Source organism: Ochlerotatus camptorhynchus, unplaced genomic scaffold, assembly GCF_037179485.1.
Source record: "Ochlerotatus camptorhynchus isolate MF236.1 unplaced genomic scaffold, CSIRO-AGI_Acam_v1.1 ptg000138l, whole genome shotgun sequence".
In the NCBI taxonomy this organism is placed as follows: Eukaryota; Metazoa; Arthropoda; class Insecta; order Diptera; family Culicidae; genus Ochlerotatus; species Ochlerotatus camptorhynchus.
In genome coordinates this window covers 73871-86921 of record NW_027040628.1, presented here as the reverse complement: position 1 = coordinate 86921, position 13051 = coordinate 73871, and the positions used below count along the sequence as shown (strand labels likewise).

Sequence of the window (13051 nt, the reverse complement as noted above, 5' to 3'; positions counted from 1 at the left end):
GTTTCAAGTACTTTTGACTTTGACCTATATTTATTATATCTTAGTTAGACCCAGGTGACACCTTCAAGTGACTAAAATGCTTCATTTTGAAGTTAGTTCCCTAGCTGATTTTTAAATTTTATAGGGTATATGCTCCAACTATGCTCACACGCTTCCACTATGTACGCTTGCACACTAAAATACGTATGAGTATTTCACAATAGAAGCACGCCACAGTGGAAATCCCGAGCCATAGTTCAAACACGTATCCCAAATCAAAATGAAGCACATATAGGATTAGTTACAATACCATGTACAAAAATGGTGTTTAACATTGTTTCCTGAGTAATACCTCAATGAAAACAACAATGAAAGCTTGTCACGCAAATAGAAGGAGCACTGTTGGGCACTTTCTGAAATATTTCAATAGTATAATTCATTCTCCTGCAAACCCAAATAAATCTATCTGCGTGAAAATAAATAAAATAAGAGTGATTTACGGAAAAACCTGCCAGTATCGCACCCTACGTCAGTGCCTATACGTAAGCGTACTACGACGCGGCTCTCAAACAAAGGAGTAACAAGTGTGATACTATCACTGCTAGACTAGATCTTTGGTTTTCTCATGCAGTGGTTCATCAGAGAGGGGAAGCTTAGTAATCCCCATCGCCTGCCCATGGCGCCATTCTATCTCCAACACTCCACTATAAAGCATGAAATTAAGCCCGCCGACCAGCAACAAGGTGCAAAAACTAACCAAGGGGAGGGGTAGTCACTGATAATCTTGTTCCTTAAAAAAACCATTGTCAAAATCTCATTAATTTTTCGTCAATGACGAAGATTCATCTGGTAACAAAAAAATGTAATTTCGTGCATTCAGGACGTAGATGTTTGTTCACTTTAACGGCTCCATCTAATTGTGTTACTCAAGTAATTAAATTTTGTTTTAAATTTAGTCAATAAAAAAATCTGCACACGTTTGTCACTGACAGCATTGTCACTGACAACTGACATGGCTTGCCTTTACGATGACTGTTAGCTCAAATCAGTGCTAACATTTGAAAACGGCACAAAAGCCATTTGTAAACAAATGGTTTGTGGGCCCTTTACTCGCTACCCGAAGAACGCCCACGCAAACCAACAGCATCGTCGGGAAGGGGAAAATTTCCCCTACCCGATGTTGCTGTTGTGTCGCGTGGGTGTACTTCAAGTAGTGAGTAAAGGGCCCACAAACCATTTGTTTACAAATGGCTTTTGTGCCGTTTTCAAATGTTAGCACTGAAATGAGTGACCAAAGCAGAATTTTGAATATTGCCGTGTATTGTCAAGATTTTGCAGTACTGGTTACTAACAACATGATAACATGTTATAACCGTTATAACTGCTCAGTCTGGCTGACTTTTTTTTTCAATTGGTTGTCTCCCCAACTTAAAATTCCAATGTCCCCCCTATTAACAGTAAACAGCATAACACCTACATCCCCAACGCGATGGGTACACCAACAAGCGACGTATTTGTACACGCCCCAAATACCAGCCTGGCCGGCATGATAATCGTAAATACGCAATCCCACACAAGCTTCCATTCATATGTTAACTGTATTCGCACACTTATTTCTGCCAACACCATGCTTTTCCCTACGCGGCGGAGGAACAAGAAGGGAAGTGTGGTGAAGCTGTGACGAGACTGGCTGAATGACTGGCACACAGCCCAGCATTTCATTCAGATGGTCAGCCTCAGTCATCATCAGTACAGCGTTGTGTGAAGAAGGTGTCGTCTGTCCCTGCCGAGTGGAGGTACGGAGATTCTCCACTATCCGCGCGTGTCCTACGCTACCGTCCTCTGTCATCGAGAGGGATATCCACCGAAGTCGGCATATGCGCATTGTAGTGTTTCTGCTGTTGGCAGTGAAGTGGTAATTGTCAATTTTTTTAAAAGTGATCCTGCTTAAGAAAGGAATGGGTGTTTCAAATATGTTGTGCAACAGTGAATCGATGGGAGATGCGTTCGTACGCCGTGCAAGGGGTGATTAGTGATGCGAATCGAACGCATCGCTCTGTGGCGCTTGCAGATGTTAACCGTAGAGATGAAGATTTCACAACCGGAAGATGAGTGCTACCCGGGGGTGGGCCCGAAGTATAGCAATAATAAATAGTATAGCTCATGTGTGGATATGATGTTTTGAAACGATAATCCATAGGTGTCGAATAAAAACAGAACGTGCGGCGTGTATGAGTAGTGCACCGTCCTGCATCAAATGTTTGAATGAATGGCTAGATGAACATTGCAAAATGCCCTATCTGCTTTGAGCGGTTCTCTTCATCTTCAAACACAACAGGGAAAGTTTATGCAGCTGAGTTATTAATGAAAGAGAACGTCGATGAAGTGATGCAGATTGGACCTTCTGAAATGTCCACCTAGATTTCTTGCTATTTTCGCCATAGTTTGATAAATGAAGTTATTGTGCACAAATCGTCAAACAAAGCAGAGAATGTGTTCGCTACTGAGTTATTAACGAAAGAGAAAGTCGATTAAAAGATCCGATCAATGTAGATAGGACCTTTTGAAATGTTCATCTAGATATAGTGTCGTGACGTGACGTGAATAGCAGATTTACTGTGATCGTTTTTATGTGTGCAATTTTTATTTTTTATTCGCGTTTGCCCGATACGGACGATGAGTGATGTAAGCAAACAGTGATTACCTTTTTTGCACTGGCTGGCCGTCTCCTTTTGTCGGTATTTGATATGTATGTATGTATATATGTTACTACGTGCCTTATCTCTACGATTGTGTTAACCTTGCTCCAACATGGTATCGAATAAACTGTTCGATAAACGCAAATCTTGATGGGACAACAAATGTTAAAAAATCATTTGTGTTATCTGTTCTAGAGTTCTGTCTGCAAGCGATACCGTTTAGGTCGAGCTGGTATTTACATGTTCACTATTGGAGGTGATTGGTAAACAGATTGTTTGTTTTTAGATTGCTTATGGTAAGCGGCGCCGGTAGTGTAGTGGTAAGCGTGATTACCTCTCACCCCAGCAGGCCTGGGTTCAATCCCAGTCGGCACCACCGGGATGTTCTGAGGCATAACATCTCTGATCACGCCTTCCTTCGGAATGAAAGTAAAGCCGTTGGTCCCCAGTTCATGAGTTGATGGGTCGATAGGTAGGGTCCAGGTGTGGGAACTGTGCCTCCCTGACGTTGGTAGCATTGGTGCTCAGCACGGAAAACAAGATCGACGGTAAACAAATCAAGGGGAAAAAAAGATTGCTTATGGTTCAGAAATGAGTTCTTAATTAATTGCAATATGATCAATTTAACATTCTGATTCATCTATGTACTTCAGCGTATCCTACTTGAGTACTTGGTTATGCATATAAGGAAGTTTTTTGTAGGTGTAATTTACATTATGTGTTACTGCCATTTGAAGAAAAAAATCGTAGTCTTCTAGATAACAGACCTCCCTTAGCTCAGTCGGTAAAGGCATAGATACTAAGCAAGACCATGCTGGAGGTGACTGGGTTCGATTCCCGGTCCGGTTTAGGAATTTTTCGGGTTGGAAAATTTTCTCGACTTCGCTGGGCATAGAGTGTGATTGTACTTGCCACACAATTATACCAATGCAAAAATGGTACAGGCATCGAAAGCTTAATAATTGTGGAAGTGCATCTAGAACACTAAGTTGAGAGCACGCAATAAGCTAATATGCGACAAGCAATAAGCTTGAAATGCGGAGAAGAAGAAGATGAAGAAGGAGAAGAAGAAGAAAAAGAAAAAGAAGGAGTAGATAACAGATTATTGTATAAAAAAAGCACGTGACATAATCTTTGTACCTACTACTCAACGATAATGAATATGCTTATCGTTGATATTCAGAGGGTGAGGAAGCTGACAAATTACATTTTGTTTCCATCATCATCATCCTCGTCATAATCATAATCACCATTGTATTTGTATAATACATTTACATACACGTTTTTGTGTGTACTATTTACATCAAAACTGCTAATCACCGTGCGAGAGCTGATCCATGGAGACGAGTTGCTCTCGACTGTGACGGAGATTATGTACTTTGTACGATCGTTGCATATAGTGAATCGGCTGAGTTCCTGATGATGATGACGATTATTAGTTAAATAACGTATTGTCGATAGTACGTAGCAGTTAGATCATACACGCTAAGAAAAAATCATGTAAATTTCGGTGCTCTGAGAGTGACATATACGAGCGTCAATTTTGACATAAATTTGAGTCATAACAGACGCGAAATATAGCTCAATTAAACGTACTTTTCGTCGAGCAACGAACTTTTCAGTCTCCGAGCACTTAATATTACATGACATGTTTGTTTACGTCTCATCTTTTATGTCAAAGACGGATTTCGTCACGTGTAAAATTAGTTATTTCTAAGTGTGTACCTAATTTGCACCAAAAAAGAGAGTCCACCTAGTGTATGGTATTTACGCTAATTGGTATCAAACTTCGATACTAACATCTTCATTAGTGAGGGTCAAGTTTGTATGGTGGATAACAAACTTCCCACTGCAGGGCTGGAAGTTGGTCACATTTGGACTGAAAATCACTAAAGTAACTTTTTTCGTGAAAATAGTCACTACTGTCACTTTTTTGACGAATGGAAAATAAATTTTAGTGGTCCAATTAATGTTTGGTATTAATAACATTGTAAAGTTTGGATCCGTTCAATCCATTTAACTGCATTTTATTGTATGAATTTAGGCCTTTGTTCGATGTCGGAGATCGAAACAAATATAATTTTTGAAAAGGTTTTGGCTATACGTTCCTATTATGGTGTGTTCCAATTATGGCCTATGGGAATTCCATAGGTCATAATTGGAACACACCATAATAGGAACGTATGGCCATATCTGGTACACCTTCCTAAATAAGAATACGTGAGATTCAGGGTGGCCACTCAATCGGGAAAACCTTGAATTAACCGGGAATCGAAACCAGCCGGGATATAATCGAGAATTTGGTTACAATCTCAAAATGTATTCGTGTATAAAGGGTGTTAAGATCAAAATTTGGTCAAACAAGAATGTGTATAAATTGATCAAATTTTTTATTAAAAAAAACCAAATTATCGTCCCCTTTGTTCGCCGCAGAACGCCAGTTTGCCTTAAACTGCTTCTCGCTTCCAACAGTTTTTTAGGTCTTCTTCAGGTTTCGCTTGACGATGGCCCAATATTTTTCGATTAGGCGGTTCTTATCCTTGGGGACCACCTGCACGTTGTTGGCGGCATACCATTCCGTGGCCTTTTTTCCGTAATGGCAGGATGCCAAATCACCAAAACAACACGGAACATTGGCATTGCAATGAAAATGTTGCTTTTCAAGCCACAGGTACAGATAGCCTGCCAAACCAGATATTTCTTAGCGAACTTCGACAGCTTCATTTGCTTGAAAATGTCTGCCACCTTCCGGTTGCCGTATAAAACTCCTGCCCAGGAAACTGTTTGAAGTCTGCCTTGCGTGCGAGTAGTTCGGATTTCCGCGATGCGCGTGCGAAATTTTGATACGTTGCTGCTCTTGCTTGGAAGCCATTTTGATAACTGAAGAGCAAATGTCAAAATCAAAATTTAGGCATCATTCTGCACGCACACACCTACAAGATGAGGGCTGTTCAGGTTTTTTAAATGCTCGATTAAAAGAAATGCGTTAAGTGCACCAAATTATTATCTTTATACTATTTATTTATTTTGACCGAAGCAATGGGCCCAATCTTAGATCCATAGGCCAACATTAGAGCCAATTCCCCTATATATACTTTTTTCCTTGCTTTAATATACTATGCTCAATAATTTCATATGTATGCAAACTGACTTTTAATTTTCAGAGGTGAAACACTTAACTTAGCGACGTCATTTGCCTTAGCCCGGGATAGAGAATCATAAAAAAGTCTTAGTTTAAGATACTTTGGAGTCTCATCATTTATTCGAAGGATCGAGCCATGCGAGTCATCACTTCTCGTTTGGAGAATTTTCTAAGGTCGGGATCATAGTTATTTTGACAGTATGAAATCTTAGCAACTGTTCGAAGTTTCAGAATTTAAAATGCTATTTACCAAAATCTGTGGTTAATTTCGCGTGAATTCCCTTAAACTAATCTCCAACAGATAGGATAGCGGAAAAAAATAGAAAACTAAAAAAATAACAATGATAGTACAACTGGATAGGGGAACGCGTTCACAAGAAGCGAAAATCAAAACCGAAGGGGCTCCGCAAACCAAAGGGCAAAAGAGATCACGAAACACCAGGTGAAGAAGAAGACTTAGTCTGAAAAAAAGAAGACAAAAAAAGAAGAGAAGGTAAATCGAGGAAAGGCAGTGGATGGCGGACCGCCCATAATAAGACCGTCAAGAAGACAGAGAAAAAGAAGAAGGAAAAAATAAGAACAAGCCTCGTCGGGAGAGAAATTGGGATAAATGATCGTCAAAGCAAAGGTCAAAATGACGTATGCAACACTCCGCCGGAAAGTGAGAGAGGATCCCGAGTTGAAGGAACTACGAGAGAACAAGGCGCACCCAGAAAGGCGAGATGCTCTTCGAGCTGAAGAATGACGCTTGAATGAAGAGCTCAGCCTTTAAGGAGCACGTCGAAAAGTCTCTTGGCGAGGAGGCGAACGTGAGAGCTCTATCCCAGCAGCTGACAGTGGTCGAGTGCAGGGATCTGGACGAGATCATAACAGAAGCCGATTTGAGATGTGCGCTGTAGGTACATTGCGATCTGGGAGATGTACCGATGAAAATCCGGAAGAGGAAGGCGTACGGTGTCACGCAGACGGCAGCGATACGACTTTCGACGGGTGCAGTGAATAAGCTGTTGGAGACGGGCAAAGTCAAAGTTGCGTGGTCAGTGTGCTCGCTGAAAACTACCCCTCGAGTTACCAAGCATATGCGGAAAATTTGAACGCTAGAAAATAGATTTCCGCAACGTACTTATCAAATCCGTATGCAGTATGCACTGGCGTTTACTATATAGTCCTTTCGCTGTCGAGTTAGGAAGAGTTCACTGTTTCAAATACCGGTTATCAACCAATAAGATTCTCTCAAAGAAGCATGAGAATCAGGTTAAGCTAATGCAATCACGGATCCATTATATTTACCAACGAATGTCAACGACCCAATAGCGGCTTACACGTGCGACTTAATACCAGTTTAATTCGGAAGACTGATAGCCGCATCTTGAGCGATAGTGTTACCTTATTTGTTCCTGCTATTCAGTGTCATAGTTTAAATATAACAATTTATTTTATTTTATTTATGGCTCTTCATAGCTACAAAATGATACACTCAAACAGTGATTGTCATTTCTGAGCTATACCTCCATTAGGCTCACATGATAAGCAATCTCGATGATGTAGCGCTCGAAAGACTCTGCGTACAATTGACAACTGATATCATATCGATTGTCAATAGATTATACCTTGACCTTTATCGCTACGTTTTACGATCATCCAGTAGCATACCACCTTTACGCACGTGAAATCCAATCCATGTTTCTGACCGGTTAGTTATTGCCATATGACGAAATAAAAAATGCATTTCAGCATTTGAGGTGTACCACACATTTGGAGATAAGATATCAACCGGCGAACAGTGCAAATACAATATTTACTCTAGTGACGAAGCGGTATACATAGAATCCTACTACAGTCGAGTGGGCATTACATCGCGCAAATATCAAATCGCATCTACACGGAGACATGCCTACCTATCGACCGTCGTCCGGGTGCCTTATCATTCCGGTTGTGAAACTCGAGAAGTGAAGTGCTGTTTTCGGTATTCCGCGAGTTCTCCCTAATCAACTGCCTCCTATCTGTTTCATCCAGTGTGCGTGCGTGCTCGTGAAAATTCAAGTGCTGTGAGAAGAAATTCAGTGAAAAAGAGAAGCGGAATTTCGGAAGTGGAGTGCAGCAGTGATTGAGCAATGCGAGAATGGAGTCGATTAGAAGAAAACTTGCTGCAAATCCCCGGGAAAGTGCCAACGTCCTGTCGATACTGACCTTTTGGTGGACTATAGATTTATTCAAGAAAGGTTACACCAAAGTGCTGGAGTTGCAAGATTTGTTTCGACCGCTGGATGTGGATAAATCGGAAGCGCTCGGGGATCGATTGGAACAGTAAGTAAATTCATAGACGATGTCTTGAGATAAAGGGGGAAGGGATATTGACAATAGACAACACGCACCGAACAGCCAGTTCCATTTTGCGATAAGTCTCAATAACTAAAATAACAAACGAGAAATTTGTAACAAAAGATTTAGAGCATATCCGGTTAGCATTCTACCTACCGAAGCTCAGTCATCTAGGAATCAAAACAAAGGAATACGGGCAAAATCCGGGAATAAAGATACTTGTTTCCCCGGATGTTTCTTTTAAGTTTTCCGCAGACGCTTCTTCCAGTTGGAAGTTCACGGCAGTTACTTTCGACTTCCCCGGAAATATGGATTATCGTTTGGTGTGAACTATTTTATGGGTGGGTATCTACTCATTTTGCTAAATAAAATTCCTTGATTTTTCCAGAACTTTTCCAGGGAAAAGCTGTTTTTTAGTGCGTTTTTTCTTCTTCTTTATTTAGAAGGTTTTTAGCTAGGCTAAACTTTTAATGCTCTAAAAAAAATGTAATTTTTATAGAAAAAAAACAGCAACTTGACTGCGGCAAAAGTTTTTAAGACATGGTAATCAGTTTTAAGAGAACAGCTTTACAATCAAAACCATAAAAAGTTGAAGTTTAACATTTACTTAATTTAAGTAAGTCTATATAATAATATATAAAAAAAAGCTCTTTAAGATCTTGAAAATTTTCAAAGTGCAAGTATTGACAAAATGAAATGATTGATTTCATGTTCTCAATCTTAAAAACATGTTCGGAATATTTTAAAATAAACTCCCTGAATCTTGAATTGTTTTCTTCATTCACGATCATTAAATTTTATAAGCAGGCCACCCTAGTAGCACGCTTGTCACAAATCGGTTTTGGCAACTTCTTTACAACTTATATCAGTCATAAACAAGTTGCTGCAACTTATTGTGACGGAAATGTGCTACTCGGGCAAGTCTCAAACTGTATTAATTTATTGAAATAAACCTTTTCCCCAAAGCATGGATCTTGATTTTTTATGTATCCAGGATCTCGAAAAACATTCTATTTTGGAATCATCAGGATTTATTCAGTTATTTCTGAAGATTTCCTTAGAATCATATCAGAATACTATCAGAGTTCTTGTAAAACAAATTTCTGGTATTCCCTTATAATTTTCTCCACATACTCTTGGAAATCTTCTGCAGAACACTCAATAAATAATTAATATTTCTTGCACTATTGCCTAGCAATTCTCCACTAGACTAAATCCCTTGGAATTATTCCCAGATTTTTCATTGAATTCATTTCAAAATTCAACTCCTTCCCTTTGAATTCTACTAACTTTGAGAGTCTACTAAGAATTAACATGCGGTACTCCTCAAAAATTCCTTAGATTTCTCCCCAAAATGTGTGTGGCATTCAAGACAGAACTCTTCATACTGGCGACAACGCTCTGATGAGACAAAGAAATCCCACCTCAAGCACCTCCCTTGACCCTATCCTTCGACAATGTACCCCTTTAACCTCGGGTACGCCACGAGAATTCGGCTCAACTCCTATTAGACATAGAAATAAGTGATTGTTGTTACAAACAAAGAACAATAAATTATCGGCTCCGTAAAACTAACGCGACTAAGCCTTCTAAAAAAAAAGAACTACACAAAAAAAAGTTGTTGAATATTACATCCAACAGCGGCACAGAGCTCATTCCGCTGGTTGTGTAATATTACGTTGTACGATATGCATCGATTTTGCGAACAAAATTACATCCTTCTTCTTCATTCCATCGATTGCCATCCATTGACGGCAATCGAATGTGCAGGAAGGCAGCTTCCACACCTGCGTAGGATGTCGCACCCATTCAACAACACACATGGGCCGGGACCAACCGCTTTACATCCGTTGTTCATCATATTGTTATTATGGGAAATGCAGGTAATGTCGGCCTAGCTGAGCCCATACATAAATTCAGCAATAGACTAAATTTTCAATAGCAACCAAAATATCTATAAAATTGATAAATAGCAAATTTTTAGCTATGGGCCCAATCTTAGATCCATAAGCCAACATTAGAGACATTTAACCCTATCATTATTTCATACATCAGCTTGAATTATGTTATGAATTATAAATTATGTTATAAATCGATATAAATTTTTTTTTTGATGTGTGGGTAAAAAAAAGTCAGAACTCTCCTGGAATTAAAAAAATAAGAGGTTGTATCTACGGTTGTGAGATTTAACGTAGGATTACAAAAGGCAGTTTTGATGTGACAGCAAAAGTATAGTAAATATTAAATTGATTTCTCAACTCGTTATCAGTGAAAAGGCATAAAGATAGGTACCGTCTGGCATGCTCAGTGCTTGGTATCAATATTCGGCGACTGTGTTAGGGAAATCACTTTTTCCCATCACGGGAACGCCTCGTTTTCTAATGACAAAATTACGCATTTTCGTGCACGGAATTTTTCAAAACTTTCCAATCGCGATATATTTGCGATCAATCATATAAATTTGACATCTTTTTACTTTTTTTCTAGCGTCTTGGAGAAAACCTTACCTTAATTCGAAGTGTTTCTGGTTAATTGACAAGGTCATGTGGCATTCGGTCATTGTGAGAATGAAGTAATGAAATTGGGTTGTTAGCGGAATGCTTAAATAAAACAGCAAAAAAGGTTATCTTCCATTTAATTCCACTTAATTAATTTTGGTATCCATGACAGACACGTATTTCGACTACAATCGGCAGTCTTCATCAGTGTCATTGCCATTGCGAGAAGTTGCTGGGTACATGGGGATGATGTGGCTGGCAGCAAGGCGAGCGAACGTTCAATGAAAATTAACTCTTAAACAATAATACTTTATGGTGGTCCTGAAAATGACCGTTTTGTCGTGATGGTTGAGTAATGCTGAGCTATTAGGGTGTTCAACACGGATGAGGCTGGCGAGCTGTATGTTGTTTGGAACGAGGGTGATGCGCTTGGCGTAGATGGCCTACAGCGACTCATGAAGAGCTACTATATCCGATCAGTAGGGTGCGGCTTCTTCCTCCTTCTTCGATGAATGGAAGCTCATGTGGGCTGCAGCTCGCAGTTTGCGGGCAGCCTTTCGTTTTGTACTGGAGAACAATGTTCAACGCCACACGCCGAAAGCATTGCTGCTGATGATGACGACCGACCAAGCACCACCACACACGGTGATTGAATAAGCACCGGCTGGCGAGACCGGATGGAATTCGATTTTGAAATCTGTGTTAGGGAAAGCACTTTTTCCAGGCAATTGGTGATAATTGTGATCACCATTGCAATAGTTGAACATTTCTGTGACCTATTGAAAATTGATAAACGGTTCATTTTGGCAGATTTGTAGAATAATTTCCAATCGATTGGCTTGTTTAGAACTAAAATCCATCCGCTATTGACAGAGTTATAAGTGGTCAAAACCTGACCACTTCTCGTAACGTGGTCGATTTTGTTTTTTTTAATTACACCCCCATTATGTTGCCGAAAGACGTAATAAAAAAAATGTTTACGTTCAAAATTTGTGAAAAATATCCATATTTCATATTTAGTAGGTAAACATGTTGAAATTTAAACTGATAATCGTTCGGTAAAACTTTGACCCTTTGAAGCCTATTTGACTCAAGAATAGTTCCAAAACACGTTTGACCTTATTCAAATGAACATCTCGGACGTTGAGTTTTCGTTTATTTGTAGCTTTATAACAATTAAACAGAACTGCATAAATTTTACCGAACAGATCAGCTGTTGAAATTTCGGTAAATATAACCGAAGTCGGCGATAATTTCTAAGTGTGTGGATCGCAATTTATTTCATGAACAGGGATAAGTACCCGAGCAAAGTAGGTTAACAAAATGATATTAAAGTTTGCAGTTTCTATCAAACAGAAGTCTGATATCATATTGTGCTTTCATTATGTAGCCAAGACTTTTTAAATGAAAGCAACTTAACTTGAAGTTCTGCTGCTAACGTCTTGTTTAAAGTTTAATTTAAGTTCATCTGTCGACCAAATACAAAGGGGAATACTCGATGCTAACAACAATTACCCCCTTCCATCTCGTTCAAGAAACCGCAAGTTCAATAGCGCAGCCAAATTTGATTTCAATCCTTTCTAGGCATCCTAAGTCGTAAGGGTTGTGGCGAATATGCACGATCCATATTCTTTTTTAAATTGATATGGAGTGTCTAAAACCTCTCCAAACTGAAACTTTTTTTTACGCAAAATGAATTGTATTCGATGACCGAATGTTCCACTGATATCAGCATCCATTGGATGGCGGATATTAATTGATGCTGTCTTGTGAACAGTTTATCGTATATAATCTATCATTCTAGAGGGGCGTTTCGATGTTTACTGCTTATCCAAAGGAATGCCAGTGTTATGTGTAAATGCAACGGAGCTTGTTTTTACCATAATTTATAGTTGAAAGTGAATTTTCGTTTGAAGGGGACACTGACAAGGTTACTGGATTTTTTTTCAACTAGAACCTTTCGCAGTGAAACCGCACTAACCACATCAAAGGTGTTGTTAACTAAAACCTAATTAGAAGAGAAATGTAGCCTTCAAAGGAACCGCCTCAAATTAAACAATTCTCATGAGGACGAGAAGCACTTAAAAAAATCTGCCTAACTTCATATCGAAGAGAACAGCGCAGTCCCAAACAAGTTTGCGTTCATTGTCAATAATCAAAAGCACACGCTATTTTATTAACGAACGCGGTTCCACCGTATCAACAAGAAATTATACTCATGATGCTGGAAGCGTACGTTGACAACGATGATGAAGCAGTTCTTCTCTAATTTACTGTTCTGTTACGCTTGAAACGCCTGGCAATAATAATAGCACCAGTTTGAAGAGCGGGAGCAATCAACTGGCAGCGTGACCGCATCACTATCATATTTCATCACATTGCGAATAATACCCTTGGCTTTGCATACATAC

At 39.4% G+C, this 13051-nt stretch overlaps 1 protein-coding gene across 2 annotated transcripts in view; it reads left to right on the top strand.

Annotated features, from left to right (window-relative positions):
• Positions 1–1742: 1742 nt before the first annotated feature.
• Positions 1743–13051, top strand: part of LOC135700558 (ATP-binding cassette sub-family C member 4-like) — a 31325-nt gene continuing 20016 nt past the window's right edge. Inside the window, exons 1-2 of one of the 2 annotated variants that reach the window (XM_065221083.1) lie at positions 1743–1894; positions 7837–8127. In XM_065221083.1, coding sequence (XP_065077155.1) covers positions 7943–8127 — 185 coding nt within the window. In that variant the 5' untranslated portion in view covers positions 1743–1894; positions 7837–7942. Of the gene's footprint in view, positions 1895–7736; positions 8128–13051 lie in introns of those variants that run through there. The other variant, XM_065221082.1, reaches the window with a different exon arrangement.